Source organism: Grampus griseus (genome assembly GCF_964374135.1).
Source record: "Grampus griseus genome assembly, chromosome: X".
In the NCBI taxonomy this organism is placed as follows: Eukaryota; Metazoa; Chordata; class Mammalia; order Artiodactyla; family Delphinidae; genus Grampus; species Grampus griseus.
The window spans coordinates 35,527,470-35,552,229 of record NC_138999.1 but is presented as its reverse complement, the minus strand read 5'-3'; the positions used below and the strand labels follow the sequence as shown (position 1 = coordinate 35,552,229).

At 45.9% G+C, this 24,760-nt stretch overlaps 2 protein-coding genes across 3 annotated transcripts; one reads left to right on the top strand and one right to left on the bottom strand.

Moving 5' to 3' along the window:
* The first annotated feature begins 750 nt into the window (after window positions 1-750).
* LOC309839205 (uncharacterized protein CXorf38) lies at window positions 751-18,026 on the top strand. Of its 2 annotated transcripts, none has more exons than XM_082680854.1 (7): window positions 751-974; window positions 1,136-1,270; window positions 7,395-7,514; window positions 8,711-8,860; window positions 9,163-9,342; window positions 17,022-17,184; window positions 17,785-18,026. In XM_082680854.1, exons 1-6 carry the CDS (start codon window positions 759-761, stop codon window positions 17,181-17,183), a joined length of 963 nt encoding a protein of 320 aa, XP_082536980.1. In that variant the 5' UTR covers window positions 751-758; the 3' UTR covers window position 17,184; window positions 17,785-18,026. The 2 variants fall into 2 exon arrangements, with proteins under 2 accessions (XP_082536980.1, XP_082536981.1); XM_082680855.1 differs by having other exon boundaries at window positions 773-974; window positions 7,351-7,514.
* A 5,600-nt stretch (window positions 18,027-23,626) lies between these two features.
* On the bottom strand, window positions 23,627-24,209 carry MPC1L (mitochondrial pyruvate carrier 1 like; the record flags this gene model as incomplete). Its single annotated transcript, XM_082682032.1, is given in 2 exon segments — window positions 23,627-23,825; window positions 23,827-24,209. Coding segments are annotated over 2 exon segments (477 nt in total). The 5' UTR covers window positions 24,105-24,209.
* Between the last annotated feature and the right edge of the window lie 551 nt (window positions 24,210-24,760).

The window sequence follows — 24,760 nt, the reverse complement described above, 5'->3', positions numbered from 1 at the left end:
CGGAGTTGACAAGCCATCGCCTTCTGACCCTCATGGCACTTATTTGGAACTTAGATTACCTTATGCAAGGAGCTCTAATTATCATATAACCAAGAGTACTAAGTCACCTAAGCTCGATGCTTCAAGACCATAGTGGAAGAAGTCCTCATCCCACTCGGGGCGATGCAGCCCTCCAGAATCCGGGTGATGTGTCGTCCTGTTTTGCCTCTGCTAGGTAGCCCAATGGCGGATGTCTCTGAGCTTTGTGTCACCTTGGCACACCGCAGGCGCTTAACAGGTGCGCGGTGCAGACAGCCAACGGTCAAATTTCACTAATGTCCAGATAGGCTACAGCCAACCTGCGGGCTTAGGATCCAGTTAAATAAACTTTCTAGAATTGTATAACACAAGGAACGTAAGTAATTCAATAACTGTCTTGAGCACCGTCTTACACCTCTACAATAATAAAAAAAAAAGAACAGGAGCACAGGCTTCAGGAGAGGGAGCCCAATCGTTGGCTGGCGAGGTCTCAGTTTGGGGGAACAGAGTAGAGGCTTTCTGGGCGAGCACCAAAGTACATAACGCGTCAGTCGCCATCTAAGACGGGGGTGGGGCCGACGTGCCCCGGAAACTAGAACTCCCTGCCGCCTGGCGGTTGGGGGAATCCGGGGCGCCTTCGGGCGGGGCCACGCCCAGAGCGCCGCCGTCGCCTCGGGCGCGCCCGCGCACGACCGTCCGCCCCGCCCCTCGCTCCGTGGCCCCGCGGGCTCGTTCCCGGCATGGTGCTCTCTGAGCTGGCTGCGCGCCTCAACTGCGCCGAGTACAAGAACTGGGTGAAGGCGGGCCACTGCCTGCTACTGCTACGCGGCTGCTTGCAGGGCTTCGTCGGCCGCGAGGTGCTCGCCTTCCACCGCAGCCTGCTAGCCGCCGCCCCCGGCCTGGGCCCCCTCGCCACCTGCCGCAGCGGCTCGCGGTGCAGCCCGCGCGCCCGCCAGGTGAGCACCCGGCCCGGGGTCTTGACCGTCGCCCCTCACCCCGTCCGCGGGCGCAGTGCCTCGTGCCCTCCCCGGAGCCGGGCCGACCGCCGTGCCTGGGGTTCAGATGCCCAGACGCCGCCCCTCCCTCCCGGGCCCCTCCTCACCGCCGCCCCCTGTAGTTTCAGCCTCAGTGTCAGGTGTGCGCAGAGTGGAAACGGGAGATTTTGAAACATCACACCAGCAGAAATGGAGACGTTCACTGGGGAAACTGCCGGCCGGTCCGCTGGCCGGTCGACGCCTGGGAGGTGGCCAAGGTAAGCACCTGCGGTCGGGAGGGTAGGAGGAGTTGGCCCACCAGGTAGGAGTTACCTGGAGCCCGGGGCGTCTGTTGGGTCTGTGTGGGAGCTGGGCCCCCATAAACAGATGCAGAGAGAGATTGGGCTTTTGATCAAGGGTGTAGTGTCTCGGCGGCTCACGGCTGTTATATCGGACCCAACGCAGCTTAGTGAAGTAGAAGATTTCAACAAGGGACGCTGGGGCAAGATGTAGAGTGGGCATCATGGGTACAGGCACAGAGGGAGAAGCAGGCAAGGCCTATTTGAGGGTAGGCTCCCTGCGTAGCTCACTTTGTCTGTAAGGTGCCATGAGGATGGCAGAATAAGCCAAGGGAAGTTGGGGTTAAGATAGAAAGGACCTTAAGTGCCTAGCTAAGGAGTAAAACTTTGGGGAGGTAGGGGTGGGGTAGGCAGCCAGATAAAAGGGGACTGTTCGGCCCGTTTTCCGATCTTGGTGATGTGACTTACTAGCTGGGCTGATTGAAGAATTTTTTTTGATATTTGCCAGAAGCCCAGTAGGAGGGGGGGAGGGGGAGTCGAAGTAGCCTCCTAACACAAATTCACCTCTGGAGTCAGTCTACATGCTAGTTACCAGCAGGCACAGGCTTGGTGCCTGGGAAGCAGGGATCAGAATCTCCGCCCAGCTGCTGTGGTGCACCACTGGGCCAGCCTCTGTTCCCTAACCTCAAAAATGAGGAAGTTGGACTATATCGGTGGCCCCCAGACTTCTGGCTATCGTGGTCCAGTAAACCCATCCTACCCTCTCCCCCGTTTGTTTGTTGCTGCCATAGAATTGCCAACTTCTGCTTTTACTTAGAAAAGAAGAAAACTTAAAACTCTACCCTTTGCTATGACCGTCCCTCACTTGTTTGCTTTCTGTCACTGCTTTCATACCCTCAGAATCCTCTTGAAGCCCATGCCACCTGTTTCTGCCGCTCTTTCCCTTCTTCATTGCTGTCACCTGCAGACCTAGTCCAACCACATGTATATATTCTCTCCCCAAGCTGGACTCCCCTGTCAAACATCCTGTGATCCTCTCGACCTCAGCCTCCCACTTGCATGCTCACACCCGGACTGTGTCAGCACAGGGAGCTGCGGTGTCCAACATCCTGCTTGCCCTCGGTGTACTTATTCAACCCGCCCCCACCTCTGCCCCACCCCTCGTCCCTCTCCAAAGTCCACAGCTCTCCCAATCCCCAGCAGCCTCTGCCCTCCCAGCTTCCTTTGCTTCCTCAGCCAGCCCAGATTCCACAGTCCATCCTTCTGTTCAGTCCCTTGCAGTTGTCTCGGTCTTCTTCCTCCTTTCTCTGCACTTGCCAGGCCCAGCTCCAGCCCTGATGACACCACACCTGCTGCTCTGGGGAAGAATCTTTCGAGGGATCTTTCGCTTTCAGTTCTTGATCACGAGCCCAGCAGCCTGGCCCTGTCTCTCCGTGGGTTCCTGTTCCCGGAAACAACTGTTGCTGCCTCTCCTTCGCTGAGCTCCCACTCCTCTTCCCCCACCTGCAATCCCAGCTGCTAACCTTGCTCTCGCTTTCTTACCTTTTTACCAGACCTACCAACCTACCTCAATGTGCACCATCTTCTTCCTTCTGCTACAAAGGAGGAAGGGCGTTTCTCCTCTTACCGCCCTGTCCCTCCACTTGAGTGTTGGACCTTATCCCCTCCCACCTGCCCAAGGACTTTGAGTCTCCACTCTTGCAACCTCCCAGTTTATTCCCATCACCGTACAAATAGCCTTAGTACTGCCTTGGTTTATTCAATTTTTTTAAAGAAAGAGATTTCAGTGTAGAGTTAATATATGACTTAGCAGTGCCACTCCTAGGTACATACCTGATGAAGTGGAAACATGTGTCCCCACAAAAACCTGTGCACGAATGTTCATAGCCGTACTCTTCACAATAGCCAAGAGGTGGAAACAACACACATGTCCATCAGCTGATGAGTGGATAACCAAAATGTGGTTTATCCATACAATGGGATATTATTTAGCCATAAAAAGGAATGAAGTACTGATACATGCTACAGTATTGCATGAACCTTGAAAACATTATGCTAAGTGAAAGAAGCCAGTCATATATTGTATGATTCCATTTATATGAAATGTCTAGAATAGCCAAATCTATAGAGGCAGAAAGTAGATTAGTAGTTGCCAGGGCCTGAAGGAGAGAGGGGGCAATAGCTAATGGGTAGAGGGTTTCTTTTTGGGGTGATGAAAATGTCCTAAAATTGTGGTGATAGTTGTGCAACTCTGTGAATATACTGAAAACCACTAAACTGTAAATGCTTAATTTTTTTTATTGAGGTGTAATTGATTGTAACGTTATATTAATTTCAGGTATACAACATAATGATTCGATATTTAATACTTTGTGAAATGATCACCACAGTAAGTCTAGTTAATGTCCACTACCATGTGTGGTTGCAAATTTTTTTTTCTTGTGATGAGAACTTTCAAGATCTGCTCTCTTAGCAACTTTCAAATACTGCAGTACAGTATTATTAACTATAGTCACCATGCTGTGGATTACATCCCCAGGACTTATTTATTTTATAACTGGAAGTTGGTACCTTTTGACCCCCTTCACCTATTTTGCTCACTCCCCACCCCCCACCTCTGGCAACCACCAGTCTGTTCTCTGCATCTGCGAGCTGGGGTTTTTGTTTTAGGTTCCACGAATAAGTGAGATCATATGGTATTTGTTTTTCTCTGTCTGACTTACTTCACTTAGCATAATGCCCTCAAGATCCATCCATGTCATCACAAAGAACTGTGTACTTTATTTATTTTTTTAGCCGTATTATTACATTTTATTTTATTCATTGAAAATAAATAATTACCAATGAATCCTTTCTAGATTTTCTAGTTTCCCAAAGTTCCCTGTATTCACATTCTTTTTTTTTTCACACACACACACTGTATTTTATTTTTACAAGAGATAGATAAACTGACACCAAGCGTTGTAAATGGATGACCACAACAAAAGCAACAACGACTGCAATTACCGAACACGAAACACGCTCATATGTCATGATATTGGCGTTCGGTCCAGTAATCCTCCACGGTAACAGCTCCTTTACTTTGCAGTGAAAATTGATTTGTATATTTTTTGCCTCTGAGTCCTTGTGGGATTTTTTTTTTTTAATTCACACAGAAAGTCACAAAAATTATAATCATCCTCATCAGTTCACTCAGTCCCATGTAATTAATTTTTTTTTTCATCTTGATCTTTTGTTAGCACTTTTGTGAATTCATCAGTTTTCCATTAGAGTTCTGAAAATGCTTATTCATTCAGTTCAGCAGTATAGTCAGTTACCAGAAACCTGTACTTGTCAGAGTCTTTTCCATGAAGGACTGTGTACTTTAAATGGGTGAATTATATGGTATGTGAATTACATCTTAATAAAGCTTTTTTTAAAAAAGAATTGAGTGAATACTTGGAAAATAAAATTTGAAAAGAAAGAAAAACGTCCTTCATCCATTCCGTCCAGCTGTCTCCCCATTTCTCTAACTGCCTCCCACATACATACCCAGTAGAACTTCTCAAAAAGTGCTTTATGCCTAATTCTCTTTTCAGGGTTCATGCAGGTCCCGTTGACTCTTCAACCCACTCCCCTCTGCCTTCTGCCCCGCCACTCCACTGCATGTCTTGTCAGGGGCACACGTGACCTTCCGTTCTCTGGCCTCGCCCTTCCTATCTCTCAGCTATTCGGCGCTGCCGCACTGCAGGCCACTCTTCTTGAAACAGCCCTGGCTTTGTGACATCCTCCCCTCCTGGGTTTCCTCCTGTCTCCCCGGCTCCTCCTTAGCCTCCTTCTGAGTGTCGGTTGGCCTTCCTCGGGCCTTTTCTGTCCCTCGCCATCCCGCCTTCTCCCCTGGTGATACTGCCCAGGCCCGTGGAGTGAAATATTAAATACTACGTTTCTGCTGACGGCTCCCAGATTGGTACCCCTAGCAATGCGCTGTTCTGCGCTCCGGGGGCCCATACCCAGCTGCTACTTGATGCCTCCACTTCACCACCTCCTGGGTACTTCGTCTTTTCTTCTCAAGCAGGACTCTTCATCTCTCCCCGCCAGCCTGCGCCCATGCCCCACCACCAACTACCTACAGTCATTCTTGCTTCATCTCTTTCCCCCCCCCACCCCTCTTATTTGTAACGTGCAAATTATCTTTGGAATCATCCTCGCCATCTCTGCATCACAGCTCTCGCCCCCTCTCCTGCCAGCCTCCCACCTGGCCGCCTCTGCTGCTCTGCTCACCCCTGGTTGGTCCTTCACACAGCAGGATGTGCGGTCTTCATGTGGGAATCAGATCGCTTTCTTCCTTTGCCCAAAACCCTTGGATGGCTTCCCGATGTCCTTAGAGTAAACTCCAAACTCCTTGTCAAGTCCAGTAAGGCCCAGCACGTCTGGCCCCTGTTTATTTCTCCACCCTTGTCTCCTACTACTCAGTGAAGAGACAGGAGGGGGTAGTGAGAGGCAATAGCGTGTGTTTCTCACCCTGTGCTTGTCACGTACGGAACCTGGCGGTAGGCGATACCATTTTAAGAAACAGCTTTCAGAGGCAAGGAGGCGGCAGAGCCTCTGTCGGCTTCTGGTTCTGAGGAAAGGAAAGAAGTACTAGAATAAAACCTTGACGTGGGAGAGACAGGTTTATATTGGTGAGAAAATGCCAGACTGGACATACCTTGTAATGGGAAAGAAAAACTCTGCTTGGTTTTGAGGCAACTAAGGCCCCTCCCACTTTGGGTGTTCCTCTCAGCCACAGTTGGAATAAGCAGTGTTTCTTTCCTTCCTCTTTTTTTTCCTCTATTTCATCAAATTAGTTTGCCTGTGATACATTAGTTCTTTGTTAACACTTGTAACATCCATGATCTACTTTCAGCGGGCTGGCCAGAGACAGTGATGGTCTTGGCTACTGTACCTCTTGATAGGGGCCATCCAGTGTGTGTAGAATTCTTCTCAGTTACATGAGGCCGAGGTGTGTGATTCTGCCACCATCAGGAACAGAGCCCTGACTCTCCTTGGGGGGTGTCGGCCCATACCACGTTCCTTTTTCCACATAGCACCATGAGCACTGTAGGAAGCAGCACGGTTGATGCCTACGGAAATGTGTTTGTTTTCAAGGGAGCAGGTCTCTTTATTCAGAGTTCTTCTTTGGCGAGTCATTTTTCATATGTCATCTCTTCTAGTCCCTTGGCAGGCATGTACTCTCGAGCTTCGTAGCTTGGTAAAGTTGTTGCCTTCAGATGTAAGTTTGGAAATACTTCGGGGAAGAAATGTGCCCAAGCCTTGCTATGACACCATAAAATGCTACAGAAGGAGAGCTCATGCTCGAACGAGGCCATTCTGTTGTATCTAGTATCTCAAACCCTGGGGCCCCGTCTGTAACGCCTGTGTAGGTCCTGCTCACCTTGCACCATCAGCATAATAACTGCCAACATTTGTGGCCTGTGTATTAGCATGTGCCAGGCACCGTGCAAGTGGTTTACTCGCATTAACTCATTTAATTCCCGAAACATCCTTCAAGGTAGATGAGGACAGTTAGCCCCTATTTACTGATGAGGAATCCGAGGATAGGTAACTTGCCCAAGGTCACGCAGTTGACAAGTGGCAGAGCTGGGATTTGCACCCCAGATCTGTCGCATTCCACAGCCCAGACTCTTAACTTTCTACTACCATACTGAACTTTCTCGAGTAATTTTAAAGTGTCCACTTGGGAATAACTATTACTTTTAAATCTTCTTTAACAACTCAGCCACTGAAACTTCAGTAAGGAAAAGAAAAGGGTGGTTTCTTCCCCTGCCTCATGCTTATATGCCATTAAGAAAGGACAATTAGGTCAAGTGTGTAAGTGTCTGTAATAGCAGGTGGACAGATGGAGCAACTCTTCAGTTATTGCCCTGGGCTGAGGCTTGGCTGCCGCACTGTTTCCCAACTTGTGTTTTGGACTCATGAGGCTCTAACTTGAAACCTCAGTAAGAGAGTTTCAGTCATCATTTGGGGAACAGGCACATAGCATTTGTCCCACTAGCCCCATATAGATAGATGTCTCCTAGGGTTGGAGGAGACTCGGGTGCCCCTTGGGCCTCCCCTGCTGCAGGCCTTCATGCCCCGAGGACTGGCAGACAAAACAGGACCCGAGGAATGTGACGCGGTTGCTCTTCTAAGTCTCATCAACTCCTGTGATCACTTCGAGGTTGATCGAAAGAAAGTCACAGAGGTAAGAACTGTCAGATTGAAAAGCAGACAGAGTTGGTCGGGTGGGTACTGTGAAGACCAGCCAGGAGCCACACCCCGTGCTGCTAAAGCAGCCGTGTGGGCAGAGCTCACGGCTCTCCCCAGACAGTGGTGTGCGAAGGAGTTAGACTTTGGTCCACAGTTGTCATCGCTGAGCAGGCAAGCAGGGCTCACATCACATGCACCTTCTGTGATGTCCCAGAACCCCTGTGCGAATGCAGGCGGGAGACTGACCCTTCAACCCTACCCTGTTGAACTTTTCCAACAACCTGCTGTTGCACTGTTTGCCACTAAATCGACAGGCCTCAAATTTCTCTTCCCTGTTCTGCCATAAACAGAAGCAAAGTAATCTTCCATATTAAAAAAAAAAAAACAAATACAGAGTAATGCGTCATTCTGTCCATTGGATGCCAGCATTGGAATCCTGCCCTTCTCAATCTCATTGGCTAAACAGTTGCAAGGCCAATTTACCTAGAACTGAGGAAAATATAAACCCTAATGGATAAACAGTGTCAGAACAGGTCGCTACGCTTGTCAGACTTCCTCTGGGAGATTTAGACTATCTCTGTTTCGCCAGAGAACAGCTCTGGCACATTTGTTACTCTAAGGATCCTTGAAAAGGGTATATAGCATACCTGGATTATTTATAATGTGTAGAGAAAATGCATGTATATTTTGCTAGCATGCCAGCAGCTGAAGGGACTGAGAATCCTTTATCATCAGCAGACTCAAAAACTATCACAGTATAAAATCGACCCCTTTGGTAGCTTTTAACCAAGAGTGTGGAAGACTTGGCATGAAATGTATATTAAAAGAGTTTTGCATTGTCTGCCTTGGCCTTTGGGTATTCTCAGAGCCAGTAGCCAATAGTTTTGCTCTTTGGCAGGTTGTTTTAAGTTAGGGCATTTGGGGGATTGCGCGAGAGATACCCACCCGGCCACGAGATTTCAAGGACTAGCGACAGTTATAGGCTTGTTTGTATTTCTTACCCCAATTAATTTATTCAAGTGGCTGGGGGTTGAACATCCCCCTCGAGCCTTGACGGCACCTGCAGACCACACACTTGTGGATTTTAGAATTAACAAGGCCTTTCAACAGTCTTTCTCTGGAACTACAAAATCTCAGTTTACCCCACTATTGGCCTTTGAAGGCTTTTCTCTTTTTTTTGTCTTTCTATAGGTGATTAAGTGTCGTAACGAGATCATGCACTCTTCAGAGATGAAAGTATCTTCTGTGTGGCTTCGAGATTTTCAGATAAAGATCCAAAATTTTCTGAATGAATTTAAGAATATCCCAGAGATTGTGGCGGTATACTCCCGAATAGAACAGGTAAAAAATCACGTTTAACAGTTCCTGCATAAAGACCTAAGGGGGAAAAAAAGGAATCACAGTCACTCATTTAGAATTTGAAGCTTATTAGATTTAAACAAAATTCTAGAATGTAAGTAGGGGAACAACATTGATATGAAGTCAGAATCGTGATTGGGCTGAGCAGCTTTTCTGTGGTCACGGGATGTTTTTAGACTGGATCCAGTCAACGATGTTTAATTACAAATTCTTTGAATATCTTTTTTTTTTTGGAATATCTTTTCCATTCAATCAGTTCATATATTTGTTCGGTAACCCAACAGCTGTTGACATCTGACTGGGCTGTTTACATCCCTGAGGAGGATCAGCCAGATGGGTGTGACTGTGAAACAGGAGTTTACCTGAGTGAGCACCAAGTAAACGAGATAGAAATGGAGTTACTAAAGGAAAAACTTCAAGAGCTCTATCTTCAAGCAAAGGGACAAGAGGTGTTGCCTGAAGAGGTAAAAAAAAAAAAAAAAAAAAAAACATTATATCCTCTGTGTGAGTAAACAAAACAAAGAAAGGCACCAGGGAGGAAGAGTAGCACATTTTAACTTATTAACGGTTATGTTTCTGCTTTAAAAGTCAGATAATTTCCAGAAATGGATATTCTTTTGGCATAGATTACTGTTACCCTTAAACAAATGTTTTCACCCCATCAGCAAACATTTGGGTGCTAATATGTGCCACAGAGTGGAAGACCACAGGAAGGGCGGCCACAGAATCCTGAACCGCAGGCTCCCGCGACTCTGCAGCTCAGAGGGGCGATTGCAGAAAAAGGCTTTGCTGAGAAGGCGCTGTTGAGCTGGGACTAAGAATCAAATCAGAGTTCAGCAAATTGGCAAGAGCATTTGCCAAGACATGAAAGACTAGCCTGGGCCAGACAGTGACGAGGCGACGTAGGAGGGAGGTATGGTCGGTTGTGAGGGTGGTCAGGTAGGTCGAAGCCATGTTTTGAAAGGTCTTCTATGCCTCACTAAGGGGTTTGGACCTAATTCCCAAAAAGCAGTTGGGAGCCAACAGAGGTTTTAAATCAGGAGAGAGTAAATGAATAGATCAGATAGGGCTTTTAGAAAGTGACGTCTTAATGGCACTTGGAGGTTGGAGACGAGCCAGGAGGCTCTTGGCAGTTGTGTGAGGGTGAGAGAAAGAGGACAGAAGCTAGAGGTGTGGGGGAGGAGCCGGGTGCGGGAGGCACTACTGGGGCCGAGCCGCAGTGGCTGGTTAGATTACTTGGGGCGTGGCCCGGGGCCGGCGGGAGGTGGCGAAGGAGGGGTTAAAGGATCGTCAAGGCTTCTAGCTCAGGACGCTGCAAGCTAACGATCGTCTCAAGTACAGGAGATATGAGTCCCCTTTGTTACATGCAAGATATTAAAAAAACTAACAGTAGTAGAATTATATTTTGGTAAGGTTCAGAAATAGCCCAGCACTTGCTGGATTAGAATTCCAGATTCCCAGGATGTCTTGGACAGATCATTTTACCTCTCCAATTCCACCTCGTCCGAGGAAAGTAGTTTTACTGGCTACCTCGTGAAACACAGCGTGTTTTAATACAAAGTGTCTATTTCATTTTTTAGGCCATGCTCCGTACTGGTCCGTATGCCGACGCTAACTCTTCTGACCTTGACCCAGGTGCTTTACTCAGCTTGATGAACTCCTTTAGCACAGGGACTGGGTACCAGTGGTTTTGGGGTGCACCCACCCTGGCACACCATAGGTATTTAAAGTGACGAATAAGGCTGTTAAAGCTGTTTTCTAAATCCATCTGTTTCATCTGGCTTTATTTTTTTTTATTATTTTCAAAAAGTATTTATTTGTTTGGCTGCATTGGGTCTTAGTTGCGGCAGGTGGGATCTAGTTCCCTGACCAGGGAGCGAACCCAGGCCCCCTGCATTGGGAGTGCGGAGTCTTAGCCACTGGACCGCCAGGGAAGTCCCTCATCTGGCTTTACTTTAAAATGCCATTAGAACCATCCCCAGTTTTCTTTCCACTGCTCCTTTTAAAAGCAGAGTCAGACAACAGAAGAAAACCGGGGGATCAGGCTCACGGTCCCTGAGTCGTCAGAAATTCTCTCCTCTTTCTTGAGGGAGCTGCAGTTCTTTTCCTGTTTGTGTAACAAAGAGCAAAATGCATCAGTAGCAACACACTGAAACCAGGAGTCTCTGCAAGTTGGGAGCGGGAAGGGACCTGGGTAATACCCTGCTTTATAGCAACCCTAAGGGGCAGGTGCTGATGGGCTCAAGGCCTCACGGCTGGGGTGTGAGGGCTGGCCCGGGGGTCTTCCCGCTCTGGCCCTGGGCCTGCCTTCCCACGTGCCGTGCAGCGGCTCTCATGTCACCGAGCAGCTAGCAATTGTAAATTTCAACCCTTCATTATCTCTGTTTTACAGAGAGGAAATTGGGGTTAATTGGCTTGTCCTCTGGGTCCCCAAGTCTCTAGATAAAGGTGATAAATTCTCGTTTTTCATGCTTTCTGTTCAGTGGACCGTGGCATTTCTCTTGATATTTCAATTGATCAAGTTGTAAGTTCGGACTGATTGGCACGTTATCTCTGAGAAGCTGAAGGATGGCTTTCCACGATGTGTGGAACAGACCTCTTTTGAAAGTTCAGCAGCAAATACGATTATTCATGTTCTTTTGGGTTAGTCTCCAAAGTCAGAGGATTTGGTAAACCAAATTTCAGTGACTCTAAAACACTATGAATTGCAAGACACACCATTAATTCAGTCACTTGTAAGAAAAAAAAATGCTGCCAGTTTCCTGTAAGACACTATCAGTGGTAAGGCGCATTCTCATTCGAGATGTTAAAGTATTTAAAAATGTGCAATTAGGAATCAAGAAATGCAGTGGTTGTATTATGACCGCGGCACTTTTTGTGTGAATGTTTAGCAAGACCTGTTTCTGGTGTTCATTAAAACAGCAGAGCTCGGGTTGGAAAGCCAAGTTGAGAAGAAAGGGTTAATGGTGGTGATTTAGTGCGACAGTCCCCCGAAAGGAGCACGGGAGTGAGTGCCAGGGACCACGAAGCAGAGAGTTCATCATCTCCATTCTTTTCTGTCCAATTGGCGAGCCTTAATGATAACATTATAAAAGGGGGCTCCCATTAAAATACACTGCGTGCATAACTGTGATTGTAAGACGCGGTCCGCCTCAGAGCCAAATGGGAGCAGCAGCTGCCGCCCAAGAGCCCTTCACACACACCTGCCGGCCCCCGGCGCTCTGTTAGGATCTGGGGGGTTCAAAATTCAGCCAGAGAACGTTGAGCGCAGTAAGTGGCTAAAAAACATGCAAAGAACTTGCACATTCTTGAAAATCATTACTGACTTCTTAAACCCTGGTGGGGGGACCGCTTTCAGGGGGAAACTCAGGGAGGAGGTGACAGAATGCAGTCGAGGCAGGCAGGGAAAGGATGGAAGTGACACTCCATTGGTTATAGGCCAGATTTATTTCATGAGTGAGTGCCTACTATTTGCCAGGCACAGTTCTAGAAGCTTGGCGTGCATCAGTGAACAAAACAGATGGTAAACGGTCAGCATAATAAGCAATGATGGGCGAGGTCGAAGGAGGAGGGTTGTGTGGAGCACAGTGTGGGGATCAGGAGTGGCCGAACGGGGCTGGAGGTTGGGTTGCGCGGGGTGGCCAGGGAGGCCCCATTGGGAAGCTGAGACTTAGCGATACCTTGGAGGAGGTGCGGAGCAGCCGTGTGCGCTTCTGGAGGAGGAGCGTTCAGGCGGAGGGCAGGGCAAGCTAAGCAGGCTGGCTGGAGTGCGGTGAGGAGCTGAGCGAAGGGAAGCCTTGTGGGCCGTTGGGAGGATCCAGGCTCTTCCTCCTGAGGCGGCAGCCACACTGAGTTCTGAGCAGCAGAACGGTGAAGGGAGCACGCTGGCCGCCGTGTGGAGGATGCAGGGCCGGGGGCCAAAGATGGAAGCAGGGAGACATTAGGAGGCTGCCACAGGTACCAGGTCAGAGAGGTGGTGGTTCAGACCAGGGTGGAAGGGTGAAGAGTAGAGGTGGTGAGAAGGGGGGCACGTGTGGTGTGGGAGAGAAGGAAAGGCATCAAAGACAAGTCCAAGGGTTTTGGCTTAAGTGCCTGGGAGTATGGAGGCGCTAAGCATCTTTTGCCTAGAACAGCGCCTGCCTGGCACATAGTAGACTCTCGGTACACTTTTGTTAAATGACTGTCGGAAGGGAGGAATGTACCAGACACAGTGCTAGGTGCTTTTACTAGATTATTTCTAATCCTCACAGGAATGCTTGGTGGTGTTGGTATCATCATCCTATATTTGCATATATGGAAGTAAGCTCAGAGAGGTCAAGTGTCTTGCCCAAAGTCACACAGCTAGTTAAGTGGCAAAGCTGGGCTTCAATATCCAAGTCTGTCTGACTACTTTTCTAGCACTTTGTTTTTCCATCTTTACTTCCTTCCCCATTTAACATATAAACGTGCATAAGCCTTCCCCATTCTTAATAAATTTATTTAAAAACTCCTTTTGACTCTTTCTCCTCCCCCCAAGCTAAAATAATCACCCCTGTTGAGCACATTTCAAGAGCAGAGAGGGTCAGGAGGTGACAGCACAAAGGATCATAGCTCCCAAGTCATGAAATGAGAAGGTCTATGGGAAGGGAGGACCCCACTCCATCTTGGAGGGTATGTGTGGTGCACAGACCAGGCCGGCATGGTCTCGGGCATCTGCTGGGAACCAAGGAATGGGAAGAACCCTGGGGTGCATCTAGAGCACCCGGCACAGGCAATGAGTGCTAACAGTGCAGTACCCGCAATTACTAATTACTAATGTACACTGTGAATTATGTCATTGATGTAATCTTCATTTCACGTTTTTATGGTTTCCAGATTTATTATTTAAAGCCCAGGTATCTTTCAGGAGCTGTAGGCTTGTTTCTAGCCATGTAATAAACAGCTCCAGCTGAAGGGCACATCCCCATCTACTTAGTAACCTGTCTGAAGACCTCTGGTCATCCTCAGCTCCACCCTGGCCCTCCCTGTTCCCTGTTCATCCTGGTCACAAGCCCTAGGCAGTCTTCCCCTCCCTCCCATCCCTGGCAGCCATCGTTCTGCAACCGACCGTCTCACTCACTGCCATCACAATAACCTGGTGCTGCTTAGGTTCTGCCCTAGCCCTACTGCACCAGAGTCCATTGTGTACATCTCTAAAGTTTAAGAACCACCACTCTGCTACGAGTAGGGTACTCCATCACTTTCCTTCGTTAGATGTCGATCATCTTGACTTAGCTTGGAATTGGGGGTCCCTTATTTTAAACAATTCACCACACCCCAAAATATTAATAACTCTCTTCTTTGTAATAAGCACAGTGACCAGTGAGGGTATCCTCGGATAAGCCAAGTGAAAACACTTCCGTGGTACTATTCTAAGAATACATGCTTTTATTAGTTTAAATGTCAGGAAGGATGTTACTGGTGGGAGTTTAAATTGGTATAACCTCTAGAGATGACAGTTTTGGCAAAATCTATTAACATTAAAACAGAAAACTCTATCAATTAAAACTTCATTCCACTTCTAAAAACAGATCCTACAAATAGCCTGTCACTTTATGCAAAATGACACATGTCCCAGGTTAGTTACTGCAGCAGTATTTCTCTTAGCAGAAGGTTTGAAATAATATGTTAATACATGAGACATCCATAACTGAAAAACTATTCAGCCATTAAAAAAAATAATGAGGCCACTCTTAACAATCTGATATAGAAAAAAATCAGTTGAAGAACAATGTCTAATATGCTGCCATTTGTGTTTTTAAAAATGTGCATGTGCCAATTATGTCTCAATAAAGCGGAAATTTTAAAAAGGTGTGCACATATATACATATATGCTCACGTGTAAATGCATGGACTGTCTCTGGAAGAGACACAAGAAACTTCATTGTGGTCACCTTTAAGAGGAGCTGGGTGACTGGGGACAGGATGTGGAAGAGGACCAACTTTTTACGTTGTACCCTGTGTTCATCTTGAACTTTGTACCAGTATATTTATTACTAGTAAATATGTATGTATATTTTATAAATATTGAATAGTAATAAATGTATATATGTATACATATTTACTAGTAATAAGTGTGTACAAAATTCAAAATCAAAGAGCATTATATGTGTGAGTGTATACATTTGTATATATGTGTGTGTGTGTATATATATGTGTAAATGTATTTAATCATAGTAAATGGGTACAAAATTCAAAATGAAAGGGCTTTATTTTTATATATACATATATATGTATGTGTATGTATACGTATGTGTGTATATATGTGTATACACACACACACACACATATAGGTATAGACATATAGCCCTTTTGTACAAATGCAGGAAGTTTTACAGCAAAAAAAAAAATCATCTTTTAAAATTTTTTTCCAGTTTTTTTGAGATATAATTGACATACAGCACTGTATAAGTTTAAGGTATACAGCATAATGATTTGACGTACATATATCGTGAAATGATTACCACAATAAGTTTAGTTAACGTCTGTCATCTCGTATAGATACCAAAAAAAGGAAAAAAGTGTTTTTTACCTTGTGATAAGAATGCTTAAGATTTACTCACTTAACTTGCAAATATACCATACAGCAGTGTTAACTATTGTCATTGTGTTGTACATTACATCCCTAGTACTTATTTATCTTGTAAACTAGAAGTTTGTACCTTTTGACCACCTTCATCCAATTCCCTATTCCCACCTCTGGTAACTGCAAATTTGATCCCTTTTTATGTGAGTTTATTTTTTTGTTTTTGTTTTAGATTCCACATATAAGTGAGATCATACAGTATCTATCTCTCTCTGTTTGACTTAACTTAGCATAACGCCCTCTGGGTCCATCCATGTTGTCTCCAATGGTAGGATTTTCGTCTTTTTTATGGCCAAGTAATATTCCATTGTATATATATATACCACATCTTCTTTACCTATTCATCTGTTGATGGACCCTCACGTTGTTTCCTTGTCTTAGCTATTGTGAATAATGCTGCTAATTAACATGGAGATGCAGATATCTCTTCAGCGTGGTGTTTTTGTTTTCTTCAGATATATTCCCAGAAGTAAAATTTCTAGATCACCTGGTGGTTCCTTTTTTAAGTTTTTGAGGATCCTCCATACTGTTTTCCAGAGTGGCTACACCAATTTACATTCCCTCCAGCAGTGTACGAGGGTTCCCTTTTCTCCACATCCTCGCCAACATTTGTTACCTCTTTTTGATGATGACTGTCCTTTTTTTTTGGCCGTGCCGCATGGCTTGTGGGGTCTTAGTTCCCCGACCAGGGATTGAACCCGGGCCCTTGGCAGTGAGAACACAGAGTCCTAACCACTGGACCGCCAGAGGATTCTCGATGATGACCATTCTAACAGGTGTGAGGTGATACCTCATTGTGGTTTTAATTTTCATTTCTCTGGTGATTAATGATGTTGAGCACCTTTGCCTGTACCTGTTGGCCATTTGTATGTCTTCTTTTGGAAAATGTCTATTCAGTTCTTTGGGAAAATGTCTATTCAGGTCCTTTGCCCATTTTTTAATTGGGTTGTCTGGTTTTTTTGCTATTGAATTGTGTGAGTTCTTTTTATATATATGTGTGTGCGTGTGTGTGTGTGTGTATAATTTTTTATTTTTTTTGGCTGTGTTGGGTCTTTGTTGCTGCGCACAGGCTTTCTCTAGTCGTGGCGAGTGGGGGCTACTCTTCCTCGCGGTGCGCGGGCTTCTTACTGCAGTGGCTTCTCTTGTTGCGGAGCACGGGCCCTAGAGCGCACGGGCTTTAGCAGTTGTGGCTCGAGGGCTCTAGAGCGCAGGCTCATTAGTTGTGGACCACGGGCCCAGTTGCCCCGCGGCATGTGGGATCTTCCCGGACCAGGGATCAAACCTGTGTCCCTTGCACTGGCAGGCGGATTCTTAACCACTGCGCCACCAGGGAAGTCCCTCTTTATATATTTTGGATATTAATCCCTAAAAGCAAAAAATGTTAAGGAGACAAGCAAACACGCCCTTGTGTGGCCCCAGTACCAGCTATTGGTAGACACATGAACAGGAGCCAGTCTTGGAGCTAGTAAGTTTTTCATCTGAATTTTAAGTCTGCTATAAAATTATCTAAGCTGTACATTGTATGGTTTCTTCTTACAGATCTTAAATCAACTGGAAGTGGTGAAAGAATTTCTGAGAAACAACGAGGATCTTAGAAATGGTCTTACAGAAGATATGCAGAAGCTAGACAGCCTCCACCAACAGCCTCAAAAACTGGATTCGAAGGAACCTAGGGCACAGACACCTGAAGGGAAGGCCTGAAGTGAGTTTAAGCATATGATGGTAAATAAGGACTGAATAGCCTCATCTCTTTAATGTCTGTTCTTTTAGGTAAGGCCATAACACACATAGTCTCATCTGAAGTTTCCCTATGTCCTTATTATTTGAAAGAAAGGACACTGAGCTTTGTGCTCTTTCTGATTGATGGTTCTCACATCTGTGAACTAGTTCAGGATAAACTCCCTGTCAGCTTTGTTCAGTCAAGTATACCTGAAGTCACTGGTCTAGTCTTAAATGAATCAACTTTATGACATAATCAAGAAGCATTTCAGCCCTAAAGTGATGCCAGTGATGCCTCACTCTTAGCCGTGGCATGAATAATAGCAATTTGTTTATATTCATAAGAAAAACTTGTTGGGACTTCCCTGGTGGTCCAGCGGTTAAGACTCCGCGCTCCCAATGCAGGGTCCCGGGTTCGATCCCTGGTCAGGGAACTAGGTCCCTCATGCCACAACTAAGACCCAGTGCAGCCAAATTAATTAATTAATTAATTTAAAAAATACTTGTTAAAATAAGTAACTATCTTCAGTATTTTACTTTTTTTCCTCAAATGAAGAAAATTAAATATTTTCTTTTATTTTAGGTTGACCTTCAACAAAAATCAGGCATGTTCTGTGAAAGTCAGCCGGGTTTCCATCTCAGCCGTCCTTTTCTGTGCAAAAGGGAAAACTTACCCAAGTACTCCACTCAAACAAAAAGGAATTTGTGTCATCTTTTCCTGGACTTTCCTTTAACTCTTTGGGAGTTTTTTTTTTTTTTTTTTTTACATTCCTAATCTTGGTGTTATGTGATCTGTACCAGCCAAAAAATATTAGATACTCTTGTGCCAAACTTGCTGTCATCCGGGCTTTTTTGTTTGTTTTTTGGGTTTTGTTTTTGGTTTGGTTTTGCTGTTTAAAAGGTGAGATTCTTTTCTGGTCCTAAAACTCTAACTGCTTAAACACTAAAGGCTGTGTTCGGCCAGGCCTGTGTGAAGGGCCACGCAGAGTTCTCTGCCCACTGGCACGCAAGTCCTGTGCCCACACCCTTGCCTGAAAGTCTCATTCATGAGGATGCCCAAGGGTGGGCTGTGATGTACATGTTGAGATATAAATCCTTTTCGCCAGCAGGCAAGGAAAAAAATGTGCCCGAAAGGCCATTTTCTAGCCATTTCCAGTTAGTACAGAACTGTTACTACCTGTTTCTGGTAGCTTGAGGCAGTAGGACAAAGAGGTGGGCTGGAGAACACAGTAACTTGACTGACCAAAGCAGGGGGAGGGCCCAGGCCAGTATCACAAGCAGGGATGTCCGGGAAAGTTTTGAGGTTGCTGGCTTGTTTATGGCACTCTTAAGAAAAGTCAGCCTTGGTGGCAGTCACAGCTCTTCCGGTTCAGTTATAACCTGAGTGCCGAGCACAAGGCCTGGCCCTTGCGTGCTCAATGAATATTCATTAACTGAAGGGTCAACTGATAGCTTAGAGGTATTCATAGACGCAGATGTTAGTTACACTGTTAACTAAGCCTTGTCCTTTGTTATGAGATTGAGGAATGAAACTTTAATATTCTTATGGAAGTTCAAAGACATCATTTTCTTTCAGCAAATTCACAAATTCATTCATACTTCCTTATTCCTTTTACCCAAAAAGTCATACACTTTTGACTTTGTCCTGTTTGTTTCCTAAACTGCAAAACCCCTGTCCCATTGTGTGCAGTGATCTGTGGGATCAGCTGTACCCTCACCTTCCCCTACCTCTGCTCATTTCCAAAGCCAGCAGTACTGAACTGGGCCTTGTCGCCCCTGGACCTTGAGGGACAGAATTGCCACATTCCCCACTGCCTGGAGGAAGTGCTTCCGTTTCGAGCCCAGGTGAAGCCCTGCTCCTTTGCTTACTCAGCTGCCCAACAAGGATGTGATTTTTAGAGAATGGGGGTGGGGGGATGCATTTTTACCGTGAAATGCATTTAATGTAGTTCTGTAAAACCTGGATGAATGCACATATGCCTGTGACTTCCTGCTTTCATCTTTCCTGCTACTATTTGGTCTTTAATCTTACATTTTCTTTCTCCCTTCATTTCATGGAGTTCCTTTAGAAGACTTCAATAGTAAAGTAACAATTTTCTCTCATCTTGCAACTTCCCACAAACTAAGATACTCCATGAAATATTTCCTAGTTTCTACATGTAAGATAACAAAACTTGGGATCACATTAAATCTTGATTCACAAACCAATTTAAGATCTGATTTCTCACCTTAGGAACTTTGGATTATGAACACTTTCATTTCATACCTCTTGTATCTATTTAGCTTTTCCTTATCTACCCAAGAAACGTTTTATCAAGTATCAACCACATGCCAGGCACTGAAGTTGATGCAAATGGAGGATATGTAAGGTATGGACAATGATATGTGAGCTGTCATCTTACTGGATTTATTGTCTGCTCTGATGAATTAAAGATACTGTTCAGGGAATTCCCTGGCGGTCCAGTGATTAGGACTCAGCACTGTCACTCAACTGCCGGGGCCCGGGTTCGACCCCTGGTCGGGGAACTAAGATCCCAGAAGGCGGGAGGTGCGGCCAAAAAAAAAAAAAAAAAGATATTGTTCAGAAAACATTATTCTGGCAACATTTAATTACATTAAAATTGAAACGAAGATAGGAAGACATGCCTGGAGGGGGCTTTAAAGCAAACATAGCTTTAAAGCAAACACAGTTTTAAGACTTCCATGGTGGCACAGTGGTTAAGAATCTGCCTGCCAATGCAGGGGAGATGGGTTCGAGCCCTGGTCCAGGAAGATCCCACATGCCGCAGAGCAATTAAGCACATGTGCCACAACTGCTGAGCCTGTGCTCTAGAGCCCGCAAGCCACAACTAGTGAGCCCGCATGCCACAACTACTGAAGCCGGAGCACCTAGAGCCCATGCTCCACAAAAGAAGCCACTGCAATGAGAAGCCTGCACACCACAACAAAGAGTAGCCCCTGGTCGCCGCAACTAGAGAAAAGCCTGCGCGCAGCAACGAAGACCCAATGCAGCCAAAAATGTAATAAATTTATTTTTTTTAAAAAACTATAATTAAAAAAAATAGCAAACATAGCTTTAAAGGTTGATCCAGTGACATCAGCCCTGTGGGACTCTCTTCTACAGATCTGTGCACGTGGGCACAGGGCATGGACAAAAGGGAGAGGGGACTGGTTAATCACAGCACATCCATGCTACCGAGTATTATGCAACTGTTAAAAAGAAGGCTGCAATGCCATGATAGGGGATGACGTGTAAGACATTATAGATAGAAAAGCAGAATGTGTAACAATGCATAGCATGCTATAAAACTATGGTATTTTCAAAAAACTATGGTATTTTCAAATAACAGAGGTCTGAAAAGTTGTGTACTTTTCCCAAGCTTTTTTGCCATGTTACCACTGCCAAAGGAATTGGGGTCGAATTTGGCTTTTCTATTTTTTGCACACTTGCGTATGACATTTTTACAACAAAGCTGCACTCCTGTAGTTTGAAAACTTTCCATTCAAATTTTGCACTTCAAAATAATAGACATAAATTCAAACTGCAAGACTTATATGTCACGTTTCCTGGAATATATTATAGCCTCCATTTTTGCGGGGGTCAGCTCCACCTCCAGGGGCACTCGTGAGTCATCAGGGTCAGGAGAGGCCCAGGAAGTGGTTTCCTTCCCGCACAGGGCTTCATCATCTCTAAGTGCCTTGTCTTTGTCCAGCAACGTGATTTGTTCCCAGCCTCTCCCTGAGACACAGTATGAGGTTCATAGTTTTGAAAGAATTAGAGGAGAAAAATGGTTGTAGCATTAGAGTTGCAAAGATAAGGCAGTTCGTTGGATTTTAGTCTGGGCTTTGCCAGGAAGGTCAGAGGACCTAAAGAGGAAGATGTTACTTATTAAACTCAGTATAAAACCCAAATTCTGGGAAGTAACAAAAGTGTGTCAATAACAAAAGCTTCTGAAAAAATAGCTCTATTTGGAAAATGTTTTTGGCTTCATAAAGTAGTGGTAGAGACCTGTAGACAGTTTAAGTTAAATTGCCAAGACCAGAAAGAATTATGTTTGAGAGTTTGGGGAGATTATGAAATGATTATTACCCTAATGATTTGAAGGGTGTGTTTTTATTAAAGTATTAATCACTTACATGGCTTTAAACACTAATATCCTAGGCAACAAAGGGTTAGAGCTCTTAGCTGGGTGGGCATGCTACAAATTAGGTCCTGTAAGTGGAGCATTGCATTAGAATGGAGGTGTTGCAATCTTTTGGATATTTGCTCTAATCGTTTTGCCCTCTAAAAATGTAGAGTGACAGGAAATTATCAGCAGGGATTACCTATTTTCCCCTTACCAGGTTAATTAGAAACGTACCTGCTCTGATATGTCTTCAACAGACAGTGGCCTTTTACTGAAATACAATAGTCAAATTACAAAATACATTTTGTAAAACAAATCTAAAAATGCATTAATTTCCACTCATGTAAGAGCAAAGGGGGAAAATCTTTAAAATTTTAATAAAAATCTCGATACAAGGTTATGATTCATTTCAGAACTTTCAGAACTGCTTTTTATTTTATGATAGTCTGAACTATCTAAAATATTATGAGCTACCACCTATCTTGCAGAGACTTTTTTCCTGCTTCTCAAACCCATCCTCTGTAATATATGCATGTTTGTAATGACCACAAAACTGTAAACTGAGCATTTTGTGACATCTCTTGGGGAAGGTGGGCGATGACCTTAACATGATTTATTACTTTCTACTGAGTTTCAGGAAGGCAGGAGAGTTTTTATTTCAGAGCCACGTGTGGTAGGCAGTCTCCAAGATGGCCCCCAATGATCCCTGCCTCCTGCTATTCCCACCCTTGTGTTGTCCTCCCACAGCGTACCAAGGTTGGTCCATGTGACCAAGAGAACACAGCTGAAGTGATGGTATGTCACTTCCCAGATTAAGCTATAAAAGACTATGGCTTCCATCTTGGGCTTTCTCTCTTTCGGAACACCTCTGGGGGAAGCCATGTTGTGAGCAGCCCTATGGCCCACATGACAAGGAACTGAAGCCTCCTGCAAACAACAGTGTGAGTGAGCTTGGAAGTGGATCTTCCAGCAAGTCTTCAGAGACTGCAGCCCCAGCAGACCTGAGACCCTAAGGCAGAAGCACCCAACTAGGCCCCTCCCAGATTCCTGGCCCTACAAAATTGTGTGAGATATTTGTTTTAAGTTTTTTTAAGCTAAGTTTGGGGGTGATTTGTTACACAGCAATAGATAACTCATACACTGTCACTTTCCAGAGTTTGTTTTTCCCCCTGTATGCAGAATGTGAAATGCAGAAACTGCCTACAAAGAGGACTACTGCTTAGATGCCACAGAAGGTAAAGTGCCTGTCTTGTCCAAAACCTGATGTCTTCAGAAAATTTCAGAGTTGTTTTCAATATCTTTGCATTTGAAATTTTTAACAAAAGTAGGGGTTTTGATCACATACATGGGGGTTCCCCAGTAGACCACCCTGGAACTTCCCGCATTCTCCAGAGGGAGGGGGGATTGGGGGTCAAATCCTGAAGGGCAGCCTCTGCTGCAGAGGTAATGGCCTTACACCCAAAGCCCCACCCTTCTCTTTTCCCTCCTCATGCTCCCAAGCAGAGTCCTCTAGCACCCACAGGATTCCTAGGGGGGATACCCTGGGCTAATACTGTTTACCACTGACCCTCATCCTCACCCCTAGCTACAGTGCAACACAGGGTGATAGGTTCACCACCTTTACAAACTGTCAGTTCCCCCATTTTTAGGCATGAGGAAAAGAGGAAAGGATAATGATCTTGTTTTTATTTTGTTTACCTAGAATTCAGGGTTGACAGCCACTGACCTGAGTTGTTTATTTATCCTGATTCCATTGAAGGTTCTGTCATTGCTCCCGGTCACCAACAGATTCTAGGTTCTCTTGCTAAGTACTCCTTAAAAGTCTGAGCTGGATTTCACTGAATTCATTTAAACCCCCTTGGAAGTATTTCCCTCAGTAGAAGTAGCCCTTGGAATTTTTTGGTGTACAAACATTGTGGCTCATCTGGCCCGGACACCCGAAACAAGTAACAAAAGCATGTTCCCAGGAGAGCTTAAAAAAAAATAAATTAGCTAAGTTGAAGTGTCTTTCGTTCAGCCTTCCTCCCCTACATAAACTAACCCTCGAGTTGCAGGTCCCGTGGCGAGGAAGACTAGCCAATCTACCCTCACCTTCTAAAAACCATTTTATTTCCCTGTCACGAAATAAACAACACTCAACAGCTTCAGTTCTGTGCTATTTGCCATTTTTTATTAACAGAACTGCAGGTTTCAATCAGATTCGCACTGTTTCAGAGTCAAAACCAAACTTTTTATTGATCTTTTCTTTAGGAAGAACAGTTCAGTGCTTGCAAGCTGCAAAGATTTGATAGGGCCCTCTCAATCATGTTCTGGGGTCAGCGGATCGTAGTCGGTGACCTCCAGGCAGTCGCCGTCAGTCACAGGGTCTTCAGCTGCGGGGGGGGGGGTGGTAGCGGGGGTAGCGGCGGTAGAGCCGGGAGAAGCGACAGAGGCAGCAACGGCTGTGGCCGCCGTGGCGCCGCCGTAGTGGTAGATCAGATAGCGGCCCCCCTGCACACTGCGCCACCACGTTGGTGCTGTGACACGCTATCAGCAGCAAGCTGCGAGGCCGTACAAGGTAGGCGAAGCGCATGAAGACCATCGAGTATAAGATGAACGCCGTCGTCACGCGGCCGCTGATGATGTCCGGCGGCGCCCACATGTCCTTGATGGCAGCCAGCGGGATGCCCCAGTTGGCCACTGGACCCCAGAAGTGCGTGCTGGTCACGTAATCCCGGAACTCCTTGGTCTTCACGATCTCCACCGCCCTCCGCCACAGTGCCGCCACCGCCGCCATGACCGCCGAGCCGTGGGAGCGCCAACGGATGAACAGCCTACCGACAACGAGGTGGAGCACAGAGCCCGGAACCGTTGATTACCCTGCGTCGGCCCGGAACCTCCGCCTTCGTGCGGCGGCCGTAAAGCGCGCTAGACAGCACGTGCCGCTGTCCTGCGTAGCTTTGGGGGCGGAGGCGCGGCCTCGCCCTCGTGCCTTCACGTTTCTGCCGTAAAGTGCACTAGATGGCACGTACAGCTGTCGTGCCTGTCTTTGGGAACGTGAGGCGCAGCCTCGCCCTCGTGCCTTCGCGTGACTGCCGTAAAGTGTGTATGCGTGTGCTTCTAAGTGAAGGTGGGCTCACAGCCTCGTCTTTCGCTCCTCGTCGTGCTGCGGCCGCCTGAAAGCTCCTCGGCCAGGGAGGCGAGGTTCCTGCTGACTGCTTCTCAGCTACACAGGGGGAGACTGTTCTCTCCAGTCTGTGGACAGCGTTGACTAGATGTTGATACAAAATTCTTCAGCCAGGTACAGAATTTTCTTTGCACAATTTGCCCGAGTATTACTTGCGAAGTGACATTTCACCTCTAAATATTTCAGCATCTGGCTCTTCACAAGGACATTCTCCTACAAACCACAGTACAATAATCCACTCAGATACTTAACATTTAGTACAGTAC

Excerpts from the sequence above, each read along its gene's own strand:
- LOC309839205 (XM_082680854.1), top strand. The coding sequence starts at position 759 with ATGGTGCTCTCTGAGCTGGCTGCGCGCCTCAACTGCGCCGAGTACAAG. Across the intron at positions 8,861-9,162 it reads TATACTCCCGAATAGAACAG|CTGTTGACATCTGACTGGGC; the intron begins GTAAAAAATCAC and ends GTAACCCAACAG. Across the intron at positions 9,343-17,021 it reads AAGAGGTGTTGCCTGAAGAG|ATCTTAAATCAACTGGAAGT; the intron begins GTAAAAAAAAAA and ends TTCTTCTTACAG.